Below are 15,437 nucleotides of genomic sequence, written 5' to 3'. Positions count from 1 at the left end.
TTGAAGTTTGTTTTTCATAAATCAGTAAAAACTAAACTTTGTGGTTCATTGTTTTATTCACAGTATGCCTCATATATTGCCATGCCTTCCTGCAGCTATACATTGGTTGGGACATGGAGGGGTTTTGTTATCTTTCTGGGAGATGCCCTAAAATGTTAGTCTGCTCAGACAGCTCAGTTTCTGATTTTACTATAATGTGTCCCTTTTGATCGCCTCTCAAAGTAATGTTTTATTTGGAGGATACATGGTCAACTATACGTTTATAATGACCTCATGACAATTTAAAGGTGCTTCTTTCGATTCAAATTTAAAAAAAAAAAATAATAATAACTTTAGATTAACTTTTGTAGATATTAAAGAGTTTAGGGAAAACTTTTGGGAAAGTTTTAAAATGGTTTTCCCAGGATGCTTTGGATAGGTCCAGAGCAGGGTCAGGTTTTGGATAAATTGCGCACATTTTCGCCAACTTTTGCGCACATTTTGGATAGGTTTTGGGGAGGCTGACAGGGGCGTGGTGTGACTCCGGACAGGCTGATGACTCTGTGGATTCACTCATGCATGGTCACACAATGTGACAGTCCAGACATGGCTGGAAATGGGAGGCAGCTCCGTCTAACCGAGCCCCATCTCCGACTTGAAGCCGCCTCCAAAAACTAAACGGAGGGAAAACTTTTCTCTGCGCACGGTAACGGGCCCGGGACAGCCAGCCCAGACTGACCACACGCCTGGAAAAGTGTGTGCATGAATGAGTTTGTGAGGCATCATATTTAAAAAAGAGTTTGTTGAGCTGTCAGGGGGGTCGACAGGTGGCGGGTTTGGGATCAGGGAGCCAGAGGGAGGGTCGCTGCAGCCGCTGGAGGTCTACACGCTTTTTCGGCGCACTCAAACGATGGCACCAGTGATGGCAGATGGATTTGCTTTTCCTATTTAAGTATGACATCTCCGGTCTAAAGGTATGATGGACAAACACTGAATTTTCCCTGTTTTTAAATGGGAGCAAACTAAGAGCAAGTAAACGAAGAACGGCGTGTTGTCAGGTAATTAAGAGTTACTTCACTTTTACTAAACAAGAGCGAGACAAAAGCCTGACAAAGCTTGTGGCGCTTAAAGGGAGTCTGGGGACTCTGGTACACTCTGTATTGTGAGCCTGGCAGCTTTGGCTTTGTATTTGAACCTGACTCTGTCTGTTACATCCAACACCATCCGACAGGAATGCCACAAATACCTCTGAAACTGAGAGAAATGTATTCACAGTTGGACACTAATAATGAAGTCATCATAAGGTCAAATGGTAAACTCTGGGCTGAATTTCTGCACAGTATCCCCAGTACTCATATCCCAATACTTATATCAGTGTTTAAAATGCAAATAAAGTACTGTTTGAGACTATTTTCTTCAAAAATAGCTTAAGGTTTTATAGTTGTGATATGGATAATTTTTTTTTTTTTATCAAAACATGCACACTGCCTTTGTTGAGCATTTCATTCACTGCTTTTGCTCTGCTCTCTCTTTTGATTCAAAGTCTCACACAAAGTAAATGAATTATTGTTTGAATTTTCTCTTCCAGGTGTCATACATGTTGTGAACCCTGGTCGATGGATTTATTACCTTTAATACAAGAATATTTTAGTAAGTTTCTCCTGTGTGTGTGTGTGTGTGTGTGTGTGTATGTGTGTGTGTGTGTTCAGTGTACATACTGCTGTCTAAAATACGTAACAGAGTAACAACAGTAGCTTGCTCAAAACACGTTTGACCGCTGTAAATATACATTTGTTTAAATTCAAATTTAAAATGTCATTTGACAGTGATGTTTTAATGGCTGGTCCAAACTATTAAATGTGTGATATCAAATAACAAATGTAGTGCTAAGAAGATTAGTATAAATTACATTTGATTTGTATAATAGATTAATAAAGCCATTCACCAACAGCTTCAGCTTTGTCAAATGTGTGGATATGCTCAGATTTATCGATGTTTTTGAATGTATTTGAGGTTAAAAACTTTAGTTTGAACAATACATACAATATAGCTATTTGAAGGCATCAAATCAGGCCCTTGAAATCATAATTATATTTCTGATCATTTAAAGACTAATGAATTCATTTAATCGAAGAGAAATTTGAAAGATTTAATTGATAATGAAAATGATATTTTCTTTTTAGGCATGTTCAGACTGAGAAACACTTTCAGAGATTTAAAACCTAAAAACAGCTTCACCCCGGAATAGTTATTATGTCATTATCTTTCATAATTACAGTAACTTTTTGATTTAATCCCTGTGGCATTAGTGTTACAGTTGACAGAGGAAGGGAGGGTGGTGTGTATGTCATATGTCAGTATTTTCTTCTGTGTGTGTGTGTGTGTGTGTGTGTGTGTGTGTGTGTGTGTGTGTGTATGCGTGCATGCGTGCGTGCGTGCGTGTGCCACACCAGAGCCCCATCTCGGCCAAACGCTGTTTTCGAACATTATAATGTTGATCTCAGCACATGCCTGCTAGGCAGTGGAGCGAGCAGGTGAGAGAGAGAGACAGGCCTGACATAGAGAGAGAGAGACAGACAGACAGAGGGAGAGAAAGGGAGAGTGAACCAGGTTCAGTCAAACAGGTGGCCCATACAGTATAGGAGCTGCTAAAAAGCGTCTGTGTTTGAAGAGAATGCTGTGTCTCGATTTGTTATCGATGTCCGCCAGTTTTTTTGTAAAGAACTTGTTCTGCCATTTGGTTTTATGAAAAAGAGAAGTATGCCGGAGTCTCGTCGACACTTGCACTCTCATCTGTGTCCTTGTGTCTTCTTGTTTGTTGGTCTGTTTAGAGTGTTTAACCTCGGGGTAAGGCCTTACACGATACTTGCAATGATGTGTTCAGGCCAACTTTGAGTACTTTACTTTAACTTTCTCTCACACTCTGTTTCTGCTCTTTCTGTTTTGCCATTCCTTCCTTCTTTGTCCACTGCAGCCTGTACTTTCTCCATAGGCTAGAAATCTTGAAGCATGGGCGACTGGAGCTTTCTGGGGCGGCTGTTGGAGAACGCTCAGGAGCACTCGACGGTCATTGGCAAAGTCTGGCTGACTGTCCTCTTCATCTTCAGGATCCTGGTGCTGGGGGCTGCAGCTGAAGAGGTCTGGGGTGACGAGCAGTCTGATTTCACCTGTAACACCCAACAGCCTGGTTGCGAGAACGTCTGCTACGATGAGGCCTTCCCCATTTCGCACATCCGCTTCTGGGTGTTGCAAATCATCTTCGTGTCCACGCCAACTCTCATCTACCTGGGCCATGTGTTACACATCGTCCGTATGGAGGAGAAGCGGAAAGAGAAGGAGGAGGAGATGCGCAAAGCAAACAAGTTCCAGGAGGAAAAAGAACTCCTTTATAGAAATGGTGGAGATGCTGGAGGAGTAGGTGGAGGCAAGAAGGAGAAGCCGCCAATCAGAGACGAGCATGGCAAAATCCGTATCAGAGGTGCGCTGCTGCGTACCTATGTGTTCAACATTATTTTCAAGACCGTGTTTGAAGTGGGATTCATTTTGGGCCAGTATTTCCTCTATGGCTTCCGACTGAGGCCCCTGTACAAGTGTGCACGTTGGCCCTGCCCCAACACCGTTGACTGCTTCATATCGAGGCCCACTGAAAAGACTATTTTTATTATATTTATGCTTGTAGTGGCTTGCGTGTCTCTTTTGCTGAATTTGTTAGAGATCTATCACCTTGGATGGAAGAAAGTTAAACAGGGCATGAAAAATGAGCTCGCCCCCGACCACGAGTCACTGCGCGACATTGCAGAGCCTGAGTGTTTGGCCTCGGCCTCCAGAACTGCCCCATCCAGCCTCAGCTACCCTCCCAACTACACAGATGTGACGGCGGGCAGCGGGGCATTCCTGCCGCCCATGGGGCCGGCAGCTGTGCCCTCAGCGGCAGAGTTCAAGATGGACGACCTCCAGCAGGAGCAGTCCTCCCCCTCTTCCCACTACTACATCAGCAATAACAACAACCACCGGCTGGCCACGCAGCAGAACTGGGCCAACCTGGCCACCGAGCAGCAGACTCGGGAGATGAAAGCCACCTCTCCCTCCCCATCCTCTTTTTCCACCAGCACCAACAATGAGCAGCAGCAGCAGCCTGTCGACGCCGCACTGCTCCTTCCCACCAGCAACACCCCCAGTAACACCAACATCACCAGCAGCAGCCCTGGCACTGCCTCCAACACAGGCAGCTTGGGTGGGGGGAAGAGTGAGCTGGAGGAAGGCCACGTCACCACTACAGTGGAGATGCACGAGCCTCCAGTAGCGGTCAGCACAGACCCTCGGCGGCTCAGTCGGGCCAGCAAGAGCAGCAGCATCAGGGCTAGGTCAAATGACCTGGCTGTCTAAATCTAAATTTTATGTCCCTAAACCCCACCTGACCAACATCCCACTTTCCCCAACCCCACCCTCAAGCATAGTGATTCTAAAGCAAAAAAATACAAAAAAACAAACAAAATAAGGCGAGGCGACAAGAGACAGGAAAGCAGGAGAGCAGAAAAGGTTAGGCAGACTACCTTCCTACCTTTTGAAAAAGGGTTACACAAACGTGAAATGACATGTCATGGATTTAGTGCAATCGGTGAGTTGCAGCGTAGTTGAGGCACGGCTTGTGTTTTTGGACGGTCTTAATTTATGCGCACGAAATGTGATCATGCGGTGCTATAAAGTCAGAAGGCTCCACTCCCAGCGGTGGATGGACACTGATGTCACAACTTTGCTTCAAAATGGACACACCTCTCCAACATGTTTGGTTTGGAGGAAGCTCTCATGCTGTTTCTCTATATTTTTTTTTGTTCAGCCCAAAGGACCTTTCCCCAATGAACAGGATCATCTTTCAAAACAAGGACTGATTTTTCCTTTTTTTTTTTTTTTTTTTTTTTTTGAACAGTACTGTTCAAATAGCTGATCTGTACGATCGACGATTTGATGTATAGCCAGACAATTATTATTACGTCTTGTGTATTTTTTAAAATCTTGTTTCACACTCAAATTGGTGGTGCAGACGTGCTTGTTCCAAGCGTTTGTCCTTTGACCTGGAAGGTCCTTCGCTGCAGACCTTCATGGATTTTTCTGAACAAACACCTGCTGAAACATGATTCATCACATTATGTGTATCGTGTTCCTTGTAGTTGTGCATGCAAGCGTGCGCCGCCCTGCAACTCACCGATTCACTGACAAACTTTTATGGCAAAGTTGGCTAGTTTGGTTTTACCCATCATCCATCGCACTGCATCCTGCAGAAACAATAAATATTGTAACTGAGGTGGAACAGATGGTAATGGACAGGTGTGATCCGCAGTGTGGACGGGATGTGGCTCAAAACTGCTGGTAGAAGTCACCCCTGTAATGCCCAGAATGCACCTGGGTCTCCTTGAACACTGTACTGTCCACCAACCTGGAAATGAAAACGTTCCCACCACGCTGTTAGTTTACAACTAAGGAAAATGGGAGCAGAGTACCTTACACCTGCCTCTGTCAGCGTTGCCTTCGGTCAACATGTCAAAAAAGAAAAATGCTCCACTAACTCCACAAAGGACAAGATGTTGCCTTCAAATACGCAAATGCAAATACAGCAGCCACTCTCCGATATAAAAAATAATCATGTTCTCCTTGTTCCTTCAGATGCAACCTTCCGAAGGTCTTGAGCTAGACTTGAAACTGCAAATATTTTAGTGATTATTGGCAGATATATTTTTGCCCCCTTTTTAATCATCACACCTAAAGACTGAGACCAACTCTAGGAATTAAATGATTTCCATCATCACACATTTCATGTGGTTTTATTCTGAAAATTTCTATTTTTTAAAAAACTGAATTGAATTTGACTAAATTGCATACTTGTAGTAGTCATTTTGTGATTGCGAAACAGATTTTTTTAAAAATAACAAAATGGCTGACATCGTGAGTATCAAAACGCCATGCGGCAGTCGACCTCGGTGGCTTCTGTTTTGTTGTGTTCATCTTGATTCTTAGAGATCTTTGAACTGAAGTCATCAGCGGCCGCAGTCCCCTGTCTCTGTTGTTTTACTGTGCTGTTTGGTTCATTCACAACCCAGGCACTCAAAAAGACTTTTTTTTTCTCCTTAATCCACTGTATTATCCTGTGAGGGCAGAGCTGCAAGTACACAGTAAAGCTGTGTGAATACTGAATAATCTGCACAGTTCGTACAAGCAATACGATTCAGCACTAATATGTTTGTGCAAAGTATTCTACAGGAACAATACTTTTTCAGCAGTTAGGCTAATACACTGGAGTAAAGTGGTACCAGCTTTTTCCCCCCAAAGTACTGTATGGTGTCAGAGTATAATGTTTCAAACCGTATCTTACTTGGCTTAAAAGACATTTAGTGCAAACAGAAGCACAAAGAGGAAAATATACACAACGCATGGGTACAAGCAGCCTTTCCCAATCGTGGATGTTTCTTGTTCAAAATGACAAAAAAGAAATACAATCTTTTTTATCTGCATTTGTTTTTGATCCCTAAAGTTTACATTTTGGTAGTTGATAACGATTTGCACATTTAGGAAAGAAAACTGCTGTTCTACAATGCTAATTATGGTAGAAATACAGAAAGAAAGAACCAGAGAGAAAGAGTGAGAGCGAGAGAGAGAACGAGAGCGAGCGTGATGCCAAATCTCTATGATCCTCAAGGGAAGAAATGTCTTAAAACCAAAACACAGTGGCTCTTCACAGAAAAAGGCAGTATTAAAAAAAAAAAAAGAAGCTCAGATCGTGATGAGCTTGAAGATTTAAAAGAATTTAAAGAAACAACGACGAGAGAGAGAAAGAACAGTAGGGGTGTTTTTCTGTGTGTTCATCAGTATGTTCTCGCAGACTGGTCGGGACTCTGGTTAGACGTCGAATCAGACGACTCCGCTGTTGAGAGAATGTTAGTCGGGTAGCTGGCCCTTCCCTAACCCTGCATACAAAGCCCTGACAGGATGTTGTGTTCAAAACCCGTCGTCCCCCGTGACGCTTCTAAACTCTCTCCTCTTACGTGTCATGCAGAGCATGATTTCTCTGGCTCGTCAGGGAGTAGAAACCATCTCACAATGCTCAGAACAGCAACCTGTTTTCAATGCTGTCTTAAACAAGAGAAGTGCCTTGTGTATGAATGATTCTTTTGTAAGAACAAGTTGATGTAAATGTTAATTTACCTCAAATGTTTACAAAACTGTTAACTAAATAAATTTTTTGTACCATATTGAATTTTGTACCATTCTTGCTTTCAAGTCTGATCCACAGCCACCTTGACTCAAAGGTATGGTAAAAGCACTAACTCTTGGTGACAGATCTATCCATATTTTATTTTATATTTATTATAACGGCTTAAACTCATCAGGGTCGCAGGGAGCTGGAGCTGATCCAGTCTTTGGGTGAGAGGTGGGGTACACTTTGGACATGTTGCAAGTTCATCACAGGGCACATGGAGACAAACAACCATTCAGACAATACCTATAGACACTTTAGAGTCACCAATTAACCTGCATGTCTTTGGACTGTGGGAGGAAGCCAGACTACCCACGCAGACACGGGGAAGAACATGCAGACTTTGTTTGGACCAGTTGGGCCGCCTTGTTCAGAATTTCAGGGTAAAGAAGGTCAACAATAATCCAGCGATCTCATAACGTCTCCACAGACACAGCATATGATGTGATGGTATAAACTTGAGAGTGAAAGTTCATTCTTTGATTTTGGAAGTAGTAGTTTGAAGAAAAAAAATGGACTCAAGGTCTAACCAACTCTCAATCACGTCTCATGATCTTCATCAGTGAACGGAGTTAGATCTTGATTAAAGTCAATCAATTCAACAGCAAACGATATATGCCATTTGTTTTTTGAAAGATGACTTTTCTAAGTGCTTTAAAGTACAATACGCACGCTGAAAATATACATTTAATCTCAATGTCTGACTTAGGAAACTACCCCAAAAGACAGATGGAGCCTAGTTAACTTAATTTATTGGCTTTTTAAAAATATTTTTCATGATTGATCAATGATTGACTGACAAACAGACCTTTTTCATCTGTGTTGACCCTACTATCTCATGTTAAAATGGCTTTATATGTGAGCCTTACAAAACTTAATGAGCCACAATTTTCGTGTGCTTGTGAAGATAAAGAATATTCATTTGCTAACTTGTAGTTTTAACCCGAGTATTGTTTTATTTTCATATTTTAGTGCCAGTATGATAATGTGTCCACAAAGCAGCTCTTTGGCAGCTTTGGCAACGTCTGGCATCCTGTTTGCTCTTCAGGTTATGTGCTGCGGATCAGCTTCAGCAGAACTCTTCTTCATTACTTTCTTCGTTGCCTCTTTGACCTCCGACCTCCTGACTGTTCACTCCCTCACTCTGCATTCCAAAAGCCAATGTGAGAAAGTGATGCCAATCCAGAGACACACACGCAGCCAGACATTCTCTCATAACCACATCCAGAAATAATTAAAATCAGACAGGCATGTCAGTGTTGCACCTGAGAGTCAAACATCGTTCACAAACTCAGTCTGCGCCATCATAAGAACTGAGTGACCATTTACAACAGTGTGCAATACATGATAGAGGTGGGTGAAATTTACTGCTGCTGGGAAAGATAAAATAAGATGACAAAATAAGATGACTTTACTCTGCGGGCATATGAAGCCAGTCTAAGCAGCTCCCCACATAAAAGATTGTGAAGCAAAGTCAAATCTGACAAACAATTTACAAAGGGTTAGACCCACACACACAAGTCTAGTCTATCAAGGAAAGAAATTCTCAAAACAAGACTTGGGTTGTAGATTATGTTTACCTGAGGCCTGGAAAAAAAGGGGCCTCAGAAAGGATGCTACAGCACAGTAATCACAAGTTTAAGAACACTAATAAAGTTGACATTTAGCTAGCTGATGTTAACCTTGCAAATATACCCTTTTCACCAGCCTTGTCACTCTGAATTCGACTAATGTTACAATGCGGCTCACATTACTTGAAATTTGCTCACAGCAAGACTAAAGTTGATTCTGGAAATATCTAATATTATCTAATATTGCAAACCTAGCACAAGCTTGTTACCAACAATGACTGTATAAAGACTGGACAGAGCCTGAGTGGCGTCACCCGTAGGTTTCTGAAGCTCTTTTTTTAAAAGAGGTAAATATGCACCACTGGCTGCTGCCGTGTTGGATGTACTGCTTCTTCCGCCTTCCATCTAATCTAAATATCGGCAAAGACGTGGATTATCAGAGGACCTGAGGCAGGCTGAATGACGGCCATGCTGTTAATTATGCATAACTTTAAGCCTTAATATCATTTAAACAGGTGAGTTAATTGTCATAGATGGGGAAATAGCTTTAGAGACCAAAACCTTCACTTCAGCATTGGCTTCATTTCAAAGAACAGGAAAACTAGGAAGTTACTCTGTTAGCAAACTTGCTCATTTAAACCTGTAATAATACATGTTTGGCCACCAAGCTTTTAATCTTGATATGGCTAACAGTTGTCCACTTACACATCCAGCAGACATGAACATTATCATTCATCTGAAGTTGTTTGGAGTCAAGGTCAACTTCAGCTTGCTAGACTATGCTTATTGTGAAGGTGAGAAGTTTTTTATCTTTTGTGAAGGTTGTGTACAGTGGGTTCATCAAACCACTGGGCTTAAAGAGAGCAGCTCAGAATGAAACATAGTATATTTCTGAGCAGCGAAACAAAAAATGATGAACTAAAAGAAGCTCAGAGAAGCAGTGCTGGGTGAGTTGGTCTTCATGACTGTGACACAAAAAGCATTTTATGTCATTTAATGCGATGTCAGTGTTAACACTTTGATGAAGTCAGGTTTAAATTTGTCTTTTTCCACTTAATGCTGAGGTCCTTCACTGTCAATTAAAGAATAACTGAAGGAATTTATATCCGATATCTTTTACAAATATATGTAATGGAGTTATAATATAAACCACAATCTAGGCAGCTTATTATATTTTTATCTTTCAAACACTTGATGTTTTTGATGTTTTACTAAAAAACACAGGGGATTTGGAAGGATAACTTTGCACAGGATGTTTGTCTAATAACAGAGTACAGTCCATGAGTGCTGGGCTCTTGGGTCCAGTGGCTGAAGAGTGATGGGAGATAGTTGATCTCTTGGCACGACTGACTGGAGGCCTCAGCCCGTCACTCAGTCAGGGGCCTTTTTTCCACTGCAGGGCCAAAGAGAGACATTTTTTTTTCCATTAATTCACATTTTTCCTGTTTTTATGTCTGATTTTATTTCATTTTATTTTACAAACCAGTAAAGTAAAAAAAAACAAAAAAAAAATAGACGAGTAGAATTTAATTATTGCAATATTTAAATGCAAAAGTGTTCTATTTAGTCCTGCACCCAATGGCTGGCCCTGGTTATTTGAACTTGATGTTTTGGAGGGCGACACACTGGTTCAAACGCTTACTGATGCTGAGGTCAAGTTCAGAGGTCACAAAGTGCCATTGCTAGTCATGCATTTTTTAATTTTTACAGTTTTTACTAAATGCCAGTCGATAAAATAGTTAAGTTTTTAATTTGCTTTACCTTTTTATTAATTTTGCTTTCCAGATTTCACAGATTAAACCTAGAATAACATTTTCACTTTTACCATTTATCTGCATTTACCTTGTGTGAATATCTATGCATTCATCATGCTTATTAAATCAAAATGTAAAAAGAAAGTAAAGACATGAAGTCCTAAGGTCATGATAGTGGTTTCAGTGGTGGTTTTGATCCCGTGGCCCCTGTAAAGCTCCTCTCGGCCCTGTAGTGGAAAAGCGACTGCTACAGAAAGAGGACGTCTGCCACTGAGTCACCAGTCTTCAGCTCGGAGCAGACAGGAGGCTATATTTAGCCTTTAATCACCTAACAAATTCACACTCAGCCCACAGCACAAATACCTCAGGCCCTCTTTATGTATTTCAGGAGTGTGATGAATTTGTTTCTGGGAGGCCTGACCGCTGGCTCATGGAAAGATGTCAGTTTGTTTGGCAGAAACTTCTCCAGTTTGGTACCAGACTGTTAAAGTTATGACTGCATTATTTAAAGATCGGATCATGCAACCTCAACGTTGTTTCCAAATAAATATAAAAACAGTTAGGAAGATCGACAACACTGTATTGGAAAAAAATTATTTTCACAATAAACCCCAGGACGAGGTTTAGTTGTTGAAAGCTAAACTCTCAGAAAAGAATGCTTTGACTTCTTATTTTTTTGAGGAAAGTTAAAGTTTTCCTTTCTGGCATTTCATTTCATGTACACTGAGGTCATGAGGCTAAACTGCGATCCCAAACCCAACCCTAACCTCCTTAGAATCGCTGTAGCCACCAAAGTAATAATAAAAAAGGGGGTTAGAGTGTTACCCATGATACTAATTGAGGCTCTGTTCCATTTATTTATTTTCCAGTGAGCCAACATGCACCACAGCAGCACCCTGACACTGAACATCCTACAAGTCAAAATGGCTGCTGTAAAAAAGGGTGTATCTATCTATTTAGAGCTCATCGTAAATAAAAGCTTCAGGTACACATCACATACAGTAACTACAATGAGAGAAACCATTGTCAATAACAATGCCTTTATGTAAAAAGAATAATAAAATCATAATAAACAGGCATTTCCATGGTCGTGCTATCAGTACCACAAACCATCTACAATGTATACAGTCATATATGTCGTGCAACCATCCCAGTGTGAGAAGCAACGGTTGCAGAACCTGCCTGTCCCACATCTAAAACCTTAAAAGGATGATTAGCAGGGACAGAGACGACATGACCTCTGTGTCCACAGAAGTAGCTACTGTACAAATCTCAGCTGCTAATCAGAGGTCTGTCAGTGTCATGTGACACCCTGAAAGGTTTTTGTTTGACCATGACTTGGCAGAAAAATGCCCCAAAGTTCAAAACAAGTCAAAGAGAACTCATCTACTCAACTAATGTTGATACATGTTGAATGTAGTGCACTTAAAGAGGGCCCCTTCTTACACACACTGTGTAGATGTTGATAGTGCAAATGATGTAACGTTGCAGCATTTGTACAGTGTGCGATGGGTCATGTGGGATGGCTTGTTTTGACTGTCTGCCCATAGAAAGAGGGGAGGGGCTGCACAGGGGGAAAGAGCATTATGAGAAAACTGTGTGAGGACAGGTCAGCTCTGCGGGGACACCTACAGGTCAGGCCAAGGTATGGGCACAGTGCCCACAATGCACCAGGGTACACTCATCATGACTCCTTTAAGGTGCTACCTAAAAATGAACCAGGAGGCTCAAACTGAAAATAAAAAAAAGGTATAAAGTGTTACCTTCATCCATCTACCCTGTCAGCTAAAGCACATATAAATAATATGGATACAAATATAAAGAAGTGGCAGCATCTCCGAACTTCACTCTGAACCACAACCTTATGTGACAGAGCTGGAAATCTCAATTTGATTTTGGGTATCTCATTTTCAGATGTGGTAATAGATCACGCAATAGATTATTTTACTAGAGGAACCGGAAAATGTGACGATTAAAGTCAGGAAAGTCAAGTGCTTCTGTTTTTCCAGTCCTGAGAGGTCATTTGTGCTCAGTTTAACAGTGTCTGTGCAATAATCTATGAAAGTCATCACAGTCTGTGTTTACAGTGGTTTCTAAAATTTAAATGAAAAAAAGCTATCGCACACCATTTGTAGCAAGCGACCGACAACCTCCGGTTCTGGGAAGTGAAGTCAATGCAGAATTGCTAAAAACTGTAATTCCTCAAGTGGCCGCATGAGCTCTGAAAGTGAGTCAACCTCCATAAGCCTCAGTATTAACATGTCCAACTTCACAGCATGGTACAATAAAAAACTGTTTTTGGACTCTATAGCTAATAACTCAGATGATATTAAGGCTTAAAGTTATGCATATATAACAGCGTGGCCACTTGTCATTTGGCCCACCTTAGGTCCACCGATGATCCACGTCTTTGCGATATTTAGCTTAGCTGGGAGGCAGGAGAAGCACATGTACATCCAACATGGCGGTCTATTTCTCGGCTGAGTCGGAAACCTACAGGTCACTGAGGCTCTGTCCATTCTTTATACTGTCATTGGTAGCAACATAATATATTGAAGTTTTTGTTTTTTTTTTTAATAAAAATATATACCTAATCTGTATATTAGTGGAGATATGTTTGTTTATAGCTGGAAGAGGTTACTTATGTTAAAAGATCGTTTCCACGGCAGCCATTTTGACATGAACTAGTAGGTAAACACAGGTGTTACCAATGATACTAATGAAGGTTCACTCAGGTCAAACAGTCAGGGTGCTGCTGGAACTGAACTGTAATTAGTAATAACAGCTGTTAGAAAGCTGTCTGCTCTCTTTTGATTGGTGGATTCCTTCCAGGTTAATAATATTAACCAGGTTAATAATATTACAGTATATTATACTGTATTTGGTGCTATTTTTACAAAGTAGATTCCACTTGATAAAGGTCTACCAGATGACTTAAAGTAGCAACATAAAGTGAGAACAAGTGAGCGACAGTGTGCAGGATTTCTGCCTCCTGCTGATGATGAAAAACTGTCCACTATCCTTTGACTCAGTGTGGCTGCTGCCGGGTGAAGGACTTGCTCCATGTATTGCATTTTATTCTCATGCTCACGGTGAGCATGTCATCTTTTAACTGTTTTCATTAGACAGCGACGAAATATTCTGCAACACCCTTTTGTGTTGTAGAGGTCAAAGGTCATGGCTACGTCATCAACCAACCTGAAAGAGGTACCACCCTGTTATATACTAATGTGCTATTACATGCTATTAGGGAAATCCTGGCTTCAAAGGGGTGTGTGTGTGTGTGTTTGTGTGTGTGTGTGTGTGTGTCTCACTGGCTGATGTCAGCAGGGGCGTTTTTGAAAAAGATGAGTTTAGTGACTCTGCGCTCACCAAACAGGGTCAGGTCATCCTATATTTAACCTAATCCAAGCCCCCCACTCTCCCACACCAAGAGTCACAGCCAAGGTTACACTGTGGTGTGTGTGTGTGTGTGTGTGTGTGTGTGTGTGTGTGTGTGTGTGTGTGTGTGTGTGTGTCTCCTGAGGGGCTAGACAGCTGGCTCAAATTAAATTAAATCCAAATATTTCCATCCTCATTTTAGAAAAAAACATAACTTCTGCAACATTCACCAAACAAACATCAGTGGACATTTTTGGTGTATGTTGTACCAGTATCCATGACGATAAGAAGAAGGATACCTGGGGAAAAATATCTGATATTTGTGTTGCACTTTAACCCACATCTCAGTTGTCCCAGCTAAACCCTTTCCCGTCCTTTGCACCATGCGTTGAGGCACACAACCTGAGAAATGCAGTTGTCATCCATTCCTGCCCTCTTGTCCTCTGTGCAGCTGTACAGTGCATCTACACACAGACAGACACGCACGCACGCACACACACACACACACACACACACACACACATTGGCTCTCCCCTCCCAGTCGCTGTTGTTTTATCATTAAATGGCGACATTAGTTCATATCATGTGATTCGAAGAGGATTCATTGCACATTAGAGGCCCTAATCGCCACCTATAGTCTACCCCCCGGGCCTCGCCCACATGACCCTGCTGAGCGCAGCGCTTTCTTTATGCCCCCTGAAAGAGCTGGGGATTGAGCCCAAACAAAAAAAAACCCACGAGGGTGAAAAAATGTTTTTACACCCCTCGCAGGCCTGGCTGTGTGGGCGCACAGGCTCGTTTTAGGTTTAGATCAATGGGACAAGTTACTGGAGTCTGGCCAACTCTGACAGATAGCACAGAAAGAAAAAAGCTTGCCTCTTCAAAAAATTGGGTTTTGTCACCGTGTTTTGTACGTCCACCCGTCCACCACCTCCCCAAAAGAAAAAAAAAAAGAAAAGAAAAAGTGAGGTGAAATGGGAGGTTTGTTTTTCCTTGAAGCCTCTGAAAGATTCGAGTTTTTCGTGTGTTGAAGGGTGAGAGGGCGAGGCCCGGGGTGGGGGTTGGGGGAGGAGGAGGTGGAGGTGGGGTGTGCATGGGCTTATGGGTGGAGAGGGGAGGCCACCTTACGTCAGCCCGGCTGCAGATGTGAACCTCTTGTCAGATGCGGGTCCTGACACGGAAGCTCAACAAAGCAGTAGCTATACCTGCGGCCAATGATGGATGCTACAGTTTCACAACACGTCTGGTGGTGACGGTGCTGATAAAACCAGGAGATCGGTGAATACTCAGCCAGTCCTCGGGGGAGGGGTTCACAGCGAGGGCGTAGCGCCCCCCATTGGGAGAGACAGGACAGTGCTCTTTTTTTACTCAAGGACAGAAGCAGTGTCCGGTCATTCCTGTGTTTTTATCTTCTGTGAAATGTCTGCCATCATCACAGGGTAAAGCTGGGGAGATTTTCGATTTACAGCTTCACTGTTGCACTGAGCGGCATGTTCTTTTATT

At 42.1% G+C, this 15,437-nt stretch overlaps 1 protein-coding gene across 1 annotated transcript; it reads left to right on the top strand.

Moving 5' to 3' along the window:
- Positions 1-855: 855 nt before the first annotated feature.
- LOC104934837 (gap junction alpha-3 protein) lies at positions 856-7,183 on the top strand. Its single transcript, XM_019276395.2, has 3 exons — positions 856-953; positions 1,568-1,629; positions 2,954-7,183. Exon 3 carries the CDS (start codon positions 2,989-2,991, stop codon positions 4,363-4,365), a length of 1,377 nt encoding a protein of 458 aa, XP_019131940.2. The 5' UTR covers positions 856-953; positions 1,568-1,629; positions 2,954-2,988; the 3' UTR covers positions 4,366-7,183.
- The last annotated feature ends 8,254 nt before the right edge of the window (positions 7,184-15,437 follow it).

The sequence above is a fragment of the Larimichthys crocea genome, chromosome XVIII, assembly GCF_000972845.2.
Source record: "Larimichthys crocea isolate SSNF chromosome XVIII, L_crocea_2.0, whole genome shotgun sequence".
Lineage (NCBI taxonomy): Eukaryota > Metazoa > Chordata > Actinopteri > Sciaenidae > Larimichthys > Larimichthys crocea.
The sequence above is the reverse complement of the archived record's forward strand: the minus strand, read 5'-3'. Positions and strand labels throughout refer to the sequence as shown.

Bases quoted from the DNA above. Each gene is read 5' to 3' on its own strand.
- LOC104934837 (XM_019276395.2), top strand. From the start codon at position 2,989: ATGGGCGACTGGAGCTTTCTGGGGCGGCTGTTGGAGAACGCTCAGGAG.